Source organism: Nerophis lumbriciformis, linkage group LG07, assembly GCF_033978685.3.
Source record: "Nerophis lumbriciformis linkage group LG07, RoL_Nlum_v2.1, whole genome shotgun sequence".
Taxonomy (NCBI): Eukaryota; Metazoa; Chordata; class Actinopteri; order Syngnathiformes; family Syngnathidae; genus Nerophis; species Nerophis lumbriciformis.
This window is the reverse complement of record NC_084554.2, coordinates 34,497,725-34,511,396: the sequence shown is the minus strand read 5'-3', so window position 1 is coordinate 34,511,396 and position 13,672 is coordinate 34,497,725. Positions and strand designations below refer to the sequence as shown.

Genomic DNA, 13,672 nt, shown 5'->3' with positions numbered 1-13,672 from the left:
AAATAGTTTACTTGTTTAAGAGTACTTTTAGGAATGTGACCAGTAAAAAATAACAGTGTGCCGCTAAAGGCCTGTGGACCTCAATTTTAGACACCCGCGATCGAGAATGCCTCTTACATCCACAATGTGCTCAGCACTAGGGATTTATATACACCGACCATTATTTGTTGTTACTACCAGGTATTGAGTCGCGTAAAATCAAAGGGTGCCATATTTCAATACCTTTTGTTGCTTGTGATGTCATGTGTGGTTGCAGACTCGGCCGGTTTAAACAATTGACTGGTAAACAAGCACTCAAGCAGCACTTAGAGTAGACTCGGCCAAACTGCCTCTAAGTAATGTTGCAATTTTCCACGCCAGCAGAGCATGTATTCCGGATAGAAACATGTGAATGTAAAGTAAAGCTTGATGCTGATTTACATTAAATTTACCATAGACATGCTACTGATTAGCATTAGCGATGTTACATGGCAATTTCAAAAACTCCAAATTTGGTCATGAAAACTACAACTAAGATGCACTTTACAATCAAACAGCTGGTGTGTAATAGACTTAGACTTAGACTTCCTTAATTGTCATTCAAATTTGAACTTTACAGTACAGATAAGAACAACATTTTGTTGCATTAGTTTGTTGTAGTGCTGGATAAAAGAGCAAAAATGTGCAGATATAAATAGATTTACTGTACAGATAAATATATTGCACTTTTGCAAATGCATCCATGTTTATGGATGTATGTTATATTGTCTTTATATTACAGTGAGTTAATCCGTTTTTGGGGGAGAATTGAGGGGATGATGATGATTACGATGCGTTCAAGAGTCTTATGGCCTGAGGAAAGAAGCTGTTACAGAACCTGGAGTTTACGCTACAGAGCCTGCGGAACTCTTTCCAGAGTCCAGCAGTGAAAACGGTCCTTGATGGGGGTGGGAGGAGTCACTACAATACTTACAGTATAAACACTTTATAGGGTGCAACAGAAGACTAGATTCAGCTTAATGAAATAGACTACTGACTAAGGCAACACACCATAGCCCATACACGTCTTGGAATTGCAACTGCACGCAAATTCACTATATAACACTTGCAAATGAGACTTAGATGTGTAAAAAAACTGGACAGCACAGTCATTATGTTCAATAAAAAAGGGAGATTGTATTGTTCAAGAAATTAACATTTTGTAACTCATGAACACACACAGAAGTACTGACATTTGGTACCGTTTACGAGTCAGCACTGATTCAGTTTATTCAAGAGTATTCAGCCAGTTTATACTTCTACCGCCTGAATCTCAGTTATATGCTATTGCTTACAAATTATATTATTATTACTGCACATTAGCAATATCGTCAGCTTTTTATCTTTTTTTGTAGTCATCTTGTTTAACTGTAAGTTTAGAATGTGCCGCGCGCCAATAAAAACCAAGCTGTAGGCCGCAAATGGCCCCCGGGGTGCATTTTGGACACCCTGCATTATTCCTGCAATCATTCCTAGAAAACAGGATGAAGATGCAGTACTGTTGGGCCAATCACAACAATCCTAGTAGTGTAGCACAATCGCGGAGTACACGACCCTTACTTGCTTCTTTGCCACATTGTAGTGTTAAAGTAGCTCTTTTGTATTGCTGTACCTGCCAAAAGTTTGGAGACTAATGGAAAAGTGTGTTTAAACTCTGGTTAAAAAAAAAAAAAAAACTAACCCTCTGTCGTTTGCAGAGGAGTCGTTTCCAGATTTACGACGAGTACTGCGGCAATCACGAGAAGGCTCAGAGGTTGCTGCTGGAGCTCAACAAGATCCGCAGCGTCCGCACGTGCTTGTTGGTGAGCGAAAACCCTAACTTAAAAACCCTTGTATTACTTACACATGTTCACATGAAAGCAGCCTCCATCCACTCTTAATGAGAAATTAGATGCAACTAAAATAGATTTTTTTTTTTACTAGCGCTGTCACACGATAACAATTTTCATTCGATTAATTGCAATCAATTATGAATTTTTAATCTATATAAATCATGTTTCATTTTGCATAAGCAAAGAGATTAAAAAAAATACATGAATATATATAATATTGATAATGGATTGAGGTGGCGACTTGTCCAGGGTGTACCCTGCCTTCCGCCCGATTGTTAGGCTCCAGCGACCCCGAAGGGAATAAGCGGTAGGAAATAGATGGATGGATGGATGGATTAACGTACATTTTGACAGCCCTCATTTATTTTAACATATATTTACCTTGAAGCTTTGACTTGTCAAAAGGGCAAAACATTTTATTTTAACATTGACAAAAGTCTTTGTAGAACTGGAAAGCCATCATTGATGTCTTTAGTTCAACATGTGGTTTTTCAAAGAGTTTTGATCTTGTTTTTTTTTTTAACTTTGAGCTAAAGTCGACATCAAGTGCTACTAATCCGCTGTGGTTGGATAAAGATGTTTCTAATTTACATGGTGCCGTGACCCTGACCTTTGATCTCTTTTTAGGAAATAATACAGACAAGTGAACTTTGACCGCAGGGCACCGTCCACCAAAACAATTCAACTGAGAAACTAAAAAACTTTTTTGGAGACAATCAGATATTACACTACCGGTAGTTTTAGTTTTTGTTGTAATGCTGACCTTTAACCTCTCTGGAGCACAAAAAACAACGTGTGAGGGTACCGGTATATTGAGAAAAATAATTACTGCCGGGGAAAGCCCTCATAATTGTCTTTTTTTTTAGGTATTTGTTAAAAGATTTTGGACCTCTTAATCGGGCTGTTTGCAACATTTAAGCGTAGAGGGCGCTAACTTTCCACAATGTTGTCAACATTATACCCCGCCCTCTTTCGGCTTTCAGCACATACTGACGACGTAAACTACGCCTGTACACAACACACATCCACACGCATTAGCTATGTGTGTGGTCAGCTAATTTAAACAATTTAGCAAATATTAGCTACTAACGTTAGCTATCATTGAATGTATATTCTATGGTAACAACACCATGACTGGTGGGTTTTAAAAATGTAACTTTAAGCAAGTTGCAAACAGCCTCTTTCACAGTCAACTTGAACTTTCAAATGTGGAAAATTATGATTTTTAAAAGGATGCGTGTGATGTTAAACGGGGCTTTAAAGTGACATTTTTGTGTATTTTGTAGTCCAAAGTGGCATTAAAAGTACTCTGACATAAAAAGCTTGAACATAAACATACCCTTATAGTTAAACAAACAAAGTCACCCACACATGGCGGGCTGGACAGTGTCAAATCCTGTCCCAGTGTGCGTATGAGTGAGCCAGACAGCTGATGTGCGGGGGTTGACTTCCTCTTCCCCTGCCGAGGCTTCCACACGGGGAGCATCATGCATGTTGCTGGAAGAACAAAGATGGCCGCATGCCTGTTCGCTGGCTTTGCACAGATGGGTGTGTGTGTATTTGTGGGGCACAACATCCATCACTTCTTTTTAAGACGTAAAGACTAAAATTAGTATGTAGTTATGGTATAATAAATAAGGCAAAATGGAGTGAGTCCAATACTTGGCTGCAACCACGCTAACTACGCTGGACAGCATTATTCAGAAAAAATACAAAAACCGGCATGGAAACAGGAGTTCAGAACATTTAGAGAGTATTCTGCTAAAATTATGATTAAAAAAAAAAGATACATTTATCGTTAATTTTCCCCATAGTTTGGTACATTTTGATAAATACCCTTTCCTGTTTCAAAAATAAAAAAGGAAAAATATTTGATAATGATAATATTATGTACAAACCCCGTTTCCATATGAGTTGGGAAATTGTGTTAGATGTAAATATAAACAGAATACAATGATTTGCAAATCATTTTCAACCCATATTCAGTTGAATATGCTACAAAGACAACATATTTGATGTTCAAACTGATAAACTTTTTTTTTTTGCAAATAATCATTAACTTTAGAATTTGATGCCAGCAACACGTGACAAAAAAGTTGGGAAAGGTGGCAATAAATACTGATAAAGTTGAGGAATGCTCATCAAACACTTATTTGGAACATCCCACAGGTGAACAGGCAAATTGGGAACAGGTGGGTGCCATGATTGGGTATAAAAGTAGATTCCATGAAATGCTCAGTCATTCACAAACAAGGATGGGGCGAGGGTCACCTCTTTGTCAACAAATGCGTGAGCAAATTGTTGAACAGTTTAAGAAAAACCTTTCTCAACCAGCTATTGCAAGGAATTTAGGGATTTCACCATCTACAGTCCGTAATATCATCAAAGGGTTCAGAGAATCTGGAGAAATCACTGCACGTATGCAGCTAAGCCCGTGATCTTTGATCCCTCAGGCTGTACTGCATCAACAAGCGACATCAGTGTGTAAAGGATATCACCACATGGGCTCAGGAACACTTCAGAAACCCACTGTCAGTAACTACAGTTGGTCGCTACATCTGTAAGTGCAAGTTAAAACTCTCCTATGCAAGGCAAAAACCGTTTATCAACAACACCTAGAAACGCCGTCGGCTTCGCTGGGCCTGAGCTCATCTAAGATGGACTGATACAAAGTGGAAAAGTGTTCTGTGGTCTCATGAGTCCACATTTCAAAATGTTTTTGGAAACTGTGGACGTCGTGTCCTCTGGACCAAAGAGGAAAAGAACCATCCGGATTGTTATAGGCGCAAAGTTAAGCAGTACATCAAGCAAGAATGGGAAAGAATCCCACCTGAGAAGCTTAAAAAATGTGTCTCCTCAGTTCCCAAACGTTTACTGAGTGTTGTTAAAAGGAAAGGCCATGTAACACAGTGGTGAACATGCCCTTTCCCAACAACTTTGGCACGTGTTGCAGCCATGAAATTCTAAGTAAATTATTATTTGCAAAAAAAAAAAAAGTTTATGAGTTTGAACATCAAATATCTTGTCTTTGTAGTGCATTCAATTGAATATGGGTTGAAAAGGATTTGCAAATCATTGTATTCCATTTATATTTACATATAACACAATTTCCTAACTCATAAGGAAACGGGGTTTGTATATGTATATATCTGTATATGTATATATGTATATATATATATATTGCCAAAAATATTTGGCCACCTGCCTTGACTCACATATGAACTTGAAGTGCCATCCCATTCTTAACCCATAGGGTTCAATATGATTTTTTGCAGCTATTACAGCTTCTACTCTTCTGGGAAGGCTGTCCACAAGGTTGCGGAGTCTGTTTATAGGAATGTTCGACCATTCTTCTAAAAGCGCGTTGGTGAGGTCAAACACTGATGGGCTGGCCTGGCTCTCAGTCTCCGTTCTAATTCATCCCAAAGGTGTTCTATCGGGTTCAGGTCAAGACTCTGTGCAGGCCAGTCAAGTTAATCCACACCAGACTCTGTCATCCATGTCTTTATGGACCTTGCTTTGTGCACTGGTGCACAGGCATGTTGGAAGAGGAAGGAGCCTGCTCCAAAATGTTCCCACAAGGAGCATTCAACGTTCCTTTCACTGGAACTAAAAGGCCAAGCCCAACTCTTAAAAAACAACCCCACACCATAATTCCTCCTCCACCAAATTTCAAACTCGGCACAATGCAGTCCGAAATGTAGCGTTCTCCTGGCAACCTCCAAACCCAGACTCGTTCATTAGATTGCCAGATGGAAAAGCATGATTCATTACTCCAGAGAAGGCGTCTCCACTGCTGTAGAGTCCAGTGGCGACGTGCTTTACACCATTCTTTCACAAATGTTTGTAGAAACAGTCTCCATGCCTAAGTGCTTGATTTTATACAACTGTGGCCAAGTGATTAGGACACCTGATTCTGATAATTTGGATGGGTGGCCAAATACTTTTGGCAACAGAGAGTGTGTGTGTGTGTGTGTGTGTGTGTGTGTGTGTGTGTGTGTGTGTGTGTGTGTGTGTGTGTGTGTGTGTGTGTGTGTGTGTGTGTGTGTGTGTGTGTGTGTGTGTGTGTGTGTGTGTGTGTGTGTGTGTGTATGTATATGTGTATATATATATATATACATGCATACATACATACATACATACATACAAAACCAGTGAAGTTGGCACGTTGTGTAAATAAAAACAGATTACAACGATTTGCAAATCCTTTTTTAACTTATATTCAATTGAATAAACTGCAAAGACAAGATATTTAATGTTCGAACTGAGAAACGTAATTTTTTTTTGCAAATAATCATTAACTTAGAATTTAATAGCAGCAACACATTGCAAAAAAGTTGGCACAGGGGCATTTTTACCACTGTGTTACATGGGTTTTTCCTTTTTAACAACACTCAGTAAACGTTTGGGAACTGAGACCAAATTTTGAAGCTTTTCAGGTGGAATTCTTTCCCATTCTTGCTTGATGTACAGCTTAAGTTGTTCAATAGTCCAGGGTCTCCGTGGTGGTATTTTACGCTTTATAATGTGCCACACATTTTCAGTGGGTGACAGGTCTGGACTACAGGCAGGCCAGTCTAGTACCTGCACTCTTTTACTACAAAGCCACGCTGTTGTAACACGTGCAATGTGACTTGGCATTGTCTTGCTGAAATAAGCAGCGGCGTCCATGAAAAAGATGTTGCTTGGATGGCAACATACAGTATGTTGCTCCAAAACCTGTATGTACCTTTCAGCATTAATGGTGCCTTCACAAATGTGTAAGTTACCCATGATTTGGGCACTAATACACCCCCATACCATCACAGATGCTGGCTTTTGAACTTTGCGACTATAACAGTCCGGAGGGTTCTTTTCCTCTTTGGTCTGGAGGACACAACATCCACAGTTTCCAAAAACAATTTAAAATGTGCACTCGTCAGACCACAGAACACTTTTCCACTTTACACCAGTCCATCTTAGATGAGCTCGGGCCCAGTGAAGCTTGCTGCGTTTCTGGCTGTTGTTGATAAATGACTTTCACTTTGCATTGTAGAGTTTTAACTTGCACTTACAGATGTAGCGACGAACTGTAGGTACTGACAGTGGTTTTCTGAAGTGTTCCTGAGACCATGTGGTGATATCCTTTACACACTGATGTCGCCTGAGGGATCGAAGGTCACGGGCATTGCCGCTTACTTGCAGTGATTTCTCCAGATTTTCTGAACCTTTTGATGATATTATGGACGGTAGAAGGGACAAGTGGTAGGAAATGGATGGATGGTGAAATCCCTAAATTCCTTGCAATAGCTCATTGAGAAATGTTGTTCTTAAACTGTTTAACAATTTGCTCACACTTTTGTTGACAAAGTGGTGACTCTCAACCCATACTTGTTTGTGAATGACTGAGCATTTCATGGAACCTGCTTTTATACCCAATCAGGGCACCCACCTGTTCGCAATTAACCTGTTCACCTGTGGGATGTTCCAAATAAGTGTTTGATGAGCATTCCTCAACTTTCTCAGTCGTTTTTGCCACTTGTGCCAGCTTTTTTGAAACATGTTGCAGGCATCAAATTCCAATTAAGCTAATATTTGCAAAAAATAACAAAGTTTACCAGTTCAAACCTTAAGTATCTTGTCTTTGCAGTGTATTCAATTGAATATAGGTTGAAAATAATTTGCAAATCATTGTATTCTGTTTTTATTTATGATTTACACACCATGCCAACTTCACTGGTTTTGGGTGTATTTTGTCACTGAAGGCATTAAAACTATGAATGAACACATGTGGAGTTATGTGCAAAAAAGGTGAAATAACTGAAAACATGTTTTATATTCTAGTTTCCCTTTGCTCTGATTACTGCGTTGCACACTCTTGGCATTCTCTCGATGAGCTTCAAGAGGTAGTCACCTGAAATGGTTTTCACTTCACAGGTGTCATAGTTTTTGATGCCTTTAGTGACTATCTACAATGTAAATATACGTGAAAATAAAGTAAACACATTGAAATGAGAAGGTGTGTCCAAACCTTTGGCCAGTACTGTGTATATATATTTTATTTATTTATTATTATTATTATTTTAAGTAATCAATTCATCCATCAAGGGTTAAGCTACACCCGTGTTTAGCTGTTTTTCTTGAGTGGACAAGGGAGTTAAATTGCATTTTTGATAGTAAAATTAGCTGAGCCCTGGGCTAAACCCTTTACTTGTTGACCACTGAAATGTAAATTCTCAACTGTGTTGGAGCACGTGTGTTCCAGCGAGTGCACAGAGCAATGTCTACAAAGCATGCTTGGGGGAGTTTGATGTGGAAGAACCCCGACAAACATCAACTACAATGCAGATTTTGAAAAATAGTGGAAACTGTTAAGGCGATTGATTCCATGTTTCCTCGACTGGTCAGGTGTCCCAATACTTTTGACTGTCTCTGCTTTAGAACTGCATGTTGCTGGGAGGTAGAAAAAACACAGAGGTGCCACTGGAGGGTTACCTGGTGGCTCCCATTCAGAGGATCTGCAAGTACCCGCTGCTGCTACGAGTGAGTACACTGTACCTCCTGACTTCTAACCCTACGTTACGCAGACGCCACCTGCTCCTTCTGGATTGTTCCATCCACCTCCTCAGCCCAGCCAGGACAGCCTTTCATTCATACCTACTCTCCTTGGTTGTTAGTCAGAAGAAGAAAAAAAATTCCATTTCCCCCTCCACCAGCGATACTTAACCCGCGTTCAAAGCCTCATTTGAAGTAAAGGCCATACGCTCGTCTCTCTATATTTCATTCATCCTCGTCTATTAACTCAGACAGACGTTGTCCAAACAGCCATCACGATGGACGCACAGATGGAAGAATAATAAAGTGAGTAATTTGACTCCCGCTCATATTGAAGACTCACAGCTGCTCCCTGCTGTAAAAGGTGTCAGATTGACTTCCTGGACCATGTAAATCACTCCTACAGGAGATGACCCGCTACATTAACATGTACAGTGTTACCTACCTGTTTCTTCCCACAAAAACCCACATTTACAAAAACAATCCAATTACGCCGTTCCAGACACCCAAAAATATCGACATTTTATAGAGATTATTAATAGTTTGACATGCAGAAAACAATGCGAAATGCATATTTAGTTTATTACACACAATGTTTGGCCGTGCGATAACTACTGTGGTGTACAAAAAGTAGGGCAAAATCTTGGTGAGAATTTTATGAAAAGTGTGGCGTACAAAAAGGCGAGGCACAGCACAACTGTATATGTTTAGATAGTAGGGGTAAGCAGCAACATTTTACCGTAATTCCCGGACTATAGCGCACTCCTACTGTAGATATAACCCACACCCACTAAATTTTTGGACTATTTTAATTTAGTTTAAAAGTCTATAAGCCGCAGGTGCACACCTTGAAACATGAAATATATATGTTAATTCCCAATTGTAACAGACTGTAGAAATGTCATTTAGCGTGGCTTTTGTCCTTCTCCTTGTCCTGCGAACTGAAACCAATGAAGTCGCCCGTTATTTGTGGTGGATTTCCGTACCTTGCTGCGGCTATTTCCTTTTTTCTATGGCCGGGTCGATTGTCTTCTGCTTTGGGGCTGCGTTTTGTGCATTTCGGCGCGTCTTTTCCGTGTTGAGGGTGAGTCCATAACGCTTTAAATGATTGTACAGTGCATTTTTATTAATGTGAACAATTTCCTTGGCCCATTCGGAAATTTCATTGGTCTGATTTTACTAGGCTACATTTATAGGCAGCATGTGAAGTTATCAACCCGAAAAGATCCATAAATTAGCCGCAGCATTGTTCAAAGTGTGGGGGAAAAAGTAGCAAGTTATAGTCTGGAAATTACGGTAAAAGTCATATTAAATGTTTTATAGTCGTAATTTGTGTATATGTACACTAGGGGCCTTCAATGTTTCGATCAGATAACATAGAATATATTGGTCTGCATTGATGCAAAATGTCTGAAAGTGGCCCCTTGCATTCTTCAGTATCATGTTTTGTGGGCTCCCTACTTAACATCAAAGTTTTCTGTTAGGGAGGCATATTTTTCATGCATCCCGGTGATCTTGAATGAAACTAAGCCGGACACTAGCTACAATCCCGGCGTGAACACAAAAATGACAGCACACAAGGCAGCTACTACTTCTACAGGATATTATAATTAACCACTACACATATCACTTATGCAACTTTTTACACAACAAAACATGCTCGGAAGCACTTGCAGCAATGCACCTTTTTGCAAATTAAGCAGACTGTGACAACGGCCCTTTTATCTGGATTTACACCAATTTATTAGTTCTTACTTCCACAACACAAACAGGTATTTTTCGGACTATAAGTCGCAGTTTTTTTCATAGTTTGGCCGGGGGTGCGACTTATACTCAGGAGCGACTTATGTGTGAAATTATTAACACATTACCGTAAAATATCAAATAATATTATTTAGCTCATTCACGTAAGAGACTAGACGTATAAGATTCCATGGGATTTAGCGATTAGGAGTGACAGATAGTTTGGTAAACGTATAGCATGTTCTATATGTTATAGTTATTTGAATGACTCTTACCATAATATGTTACGTTAACATACCAGCCACGTTCTCAGTTGGTTATTTATGCCTCATATAACGTACACTTATTCAGCCTGTTGTTCACTATTCTTTATTTATTTTAAATTGCCTTTCAAATGTCCATTCTTGGTGTTGGGTTTTATCAAATAAATTTCCCCAAAAAATGCGACTTATACTCCAGTGCGACTTATACATGTTTTTACCCTTCTTTATTATGCATTTTTGGCCGGTGCGACTTATACACCGGAGCGACTTATACTCCGAAAAATACGGTAGTTTTCACGCTAAAACAAGGTCCTATTTGTTGTTTTTAATGATGCTGAAAGTTGTGCAAACTCAGCCTTGTTTTGTGTTCTCATGCAAACATTTTTGTGTCTAATATTTGTGTGTGTCCAGGAGCTGCTGAAGAGGACCCCTAAGAAGCACAATGACCACGCCCTGATGCAGGAGTCCCTGCAGGTGATGAAGGCCGTGTGCTCCAGCATCAACGAAGCGAAAAGACAAATGGAAAAGTTGGAGGTCTTGGAAGAATGGCAGTCCCACATCGAGGGCTGGGAGGTGAGTTTTTACTTCTTCTTTTTTAAATTTGCAGTTGATCCCCGCCAAAGCTGAACACCATGACTTATTTAAAGCCACTTAGCCTTCTGCCACCGAATGAGCAACAAGTGGTGATGGTGCAGCCTTCGAGGCGTTCTTGTTCTCTGTCGGGAACAATGACTCCTGGGTGAGACTGCGGTTTGAATCAGTCACGCTTTTTACGGCGACTGATCCAATCAGCATCAGGTGGGCGCCGCCGCTTCTTCTTCTTATGCCTCAAGATTAGCTTTCTTCCTCTAATAAGGTCAGTGAGCCAATGGTGGAGGCTCACGTTGTCATTGACTTGTTCATATAAATATGATCTACAGTATATTATCTGCTATAAGGTAAGCCCATTACATAAGTGCTTGTTTCAGACTAAAATCAGTAGAAGGTACATATATAAAAGCACAGGCAGAATTCAAAGCAACCTGTCATTAAACTGGGGCTTTTATTAGGTTGACTCTTCTCTTTTAAATTTTAAGTAAATGCTGCAAGAAGTTTTGTTCAGGATGAAAAAATATATATATATATAATAAAAATCTGATCAAAATCCAGAACTGTAAAAAACATCTACTTTAATTCATTATGAATACATGAAATGACTAATGAAAATGTGTATAAATAAATTATATGTACATAAATTATATTTACATAAATATTTGTTAATTAATATAAATAAATAACATAATACAAAACAATTACTAAAAAGAGGGTAGTACACATGGTCTTCTGTAGCACAATTTTAATTTGGGTTTTGAATAGGGGGAAAAAGCAAACCAAAACATTTTTTATTGTACACATTTGTATGTCTAAATATTGACATACATTTATGATTATACACTACATATGTTGTAAAAAAAAGTTAAACGAAAAATGTTACATATTTATATGTATACATATTCTATATTAATTATTGTAAATTATATATATATACCTGTATATGCATGACAAGGAAACAATAATTGAATACATGTTTTAAATAAATTGTATACATGCGTGTGTGTGCGTCTGTGTGTGCGTCTATGACTAAAATAAAAAAATTAAAAAACTTAGATAAAAGTACTAAAATAATAATGAAAGGAAAATATACAAAAAACTAAAACTTTATATATAATTAATGGGTCTTGAGTTGGTAAAAAATAAATACAAGAAAAACTTCCATTGTAGTCTCCATTAGTGCACATGAGGCAACCTGATTGTGCATGTGTCTGGGTACCATATGTATATGTACTGTAGCTTGTTTTAATACACCAAGAGTAAACATAAACAGTCCTCTGTCTGGGATGAATAAAGGCTTCTTATACTCCGAAATAGCTTCGTGTTCTATCTATTAATATGGCATAGGAGCTAAGAATAGCCATGTTTGGAGTGTAATGCGATGAGAATGGGGCCCAGTGTTGGGTGTGGTGACATTGCTTACCCTCAGTACTTTTTATTAATTGTAAACATGAGGTCATTGCAGGGGGGGAGCGACTCTGTGGGTTCAGCCTCCGCAGCTCTAAATGATTTGGAACGGAGAAAAGAAGGAAAACTAGACTCGGGGGACGCTGGGATGGACTGTTTTTCCCGTTTCCGCTCAAGTATTTGCTTGTTAGGACTGCCTTGCCTCCTTTCACCTCGCGTGGGAGAGACGGGGCGATGGCCGCCGTGGTCAGCGTTCGTCACGGTGGTAATTTTCAGTAGTGCGTTTCGCCTCACATTCCCTTCCTAATGAATATTCTTTAAAAATACTAACTACACTTGACTTTTCAGAGTTGCTTGACTTGGCCACCAAAAACCTTTATATTATATATTGTCATAAATTACACAAACATCTCTGTCATTCCCAATTCGTCATCCTTCTGCATGGTGTTATTTCTGGCCTTTAGCAACCAGAGTGTTGACTTGAAAATGAAACTAAATGAAGATTTAAATGTGTGCTTTCATTTTGTAATGGAAGGAATGAAGGTGACGTCTCAATAACTAAACAGCTGTTTGAACACTTTTCTTAAAAACACTTTGAAAGTCAAATGTTCGACTTTTTCCATAAATAATAAAAATGTTTATATTTATAATCAATATACATTAGCATAATATATATAATAAAACAAATATTTATTGTAAAACCATAAAACATATTTTTACAAAGTATTTTGTAAAATATTTCTAATGATATACTGTATCAGCATGGAATTTTTTGTTTGCTGTTATTTTACTTTTTATGTTTACTTTTATTTATGTTTCTAATGATATAGTAGGAGAAAGTTTTTAATTGAATATGTATGTTTATCAATATCAAAAAAGTAAAAATTAAATATTACATTTGCAGTACAAATAATCTAGCAGTATATATATTTTTGTATTGTTATTTTTGATTTTATTTAATATGTCTTGTCCAGCCACTCAAACTGATCATATTGTTGATGTAGATACCCATATCTGCTAGGAAAAATAAGTGTTGGATATTTCTCTTGTTGACTTTATTAAATGTTTGGGTAGAATTTTACTAAACAAAACCAAATTTCTTTTAAGTAATGTAAACATTTATCAGAGCTGTTATCTATTTTATGGAGGAATATAGTTAATCATAGAACTGGCACCCAATGTTAATAAAAAAAAAAGTTGTTTTTGAATTGAGAATCAATTCTGAATCAAATTGTTACCCCCAAGAATCAATTCGAATGGAATTGTGTGATACCCAAAGAATCA

The 13,672-nt window shown here is 38.1% G+C and overlaps 1 protein-coding gene across 2 annotated transcripts in view; it reads left to right on the top strand.

The window, feature by feature from the left end:
* prex2 (phosphatidylinositol-3,4,5-trisphosphate-dependent Rac exchange factor 2) overlaps positions 1–13,672 on the top strand; it is a 224,888-nt gene that overhangs the window by 43,483 nt on the left and 167,733 nt on the right. For both annotated transcript variants that reach the window (XM_061965408.2, XM_061965407.2), the window contains exons 4-6: positions 1,716–1,820; positions 8,271–8,372; positions 10,802–10,963. In XM_061965408.2, coding sequence (XP_061821392.1) covers positions 1,716–1,820; positions 8,271–8,372; positions 10,802–10,963 — 369 coding nt within the window. The remainder of the gene's footprint in view (positions 1–1,715; positions 1,821–8,270; positions 8,373–10,801; positions 10,964–13,672) is intronic.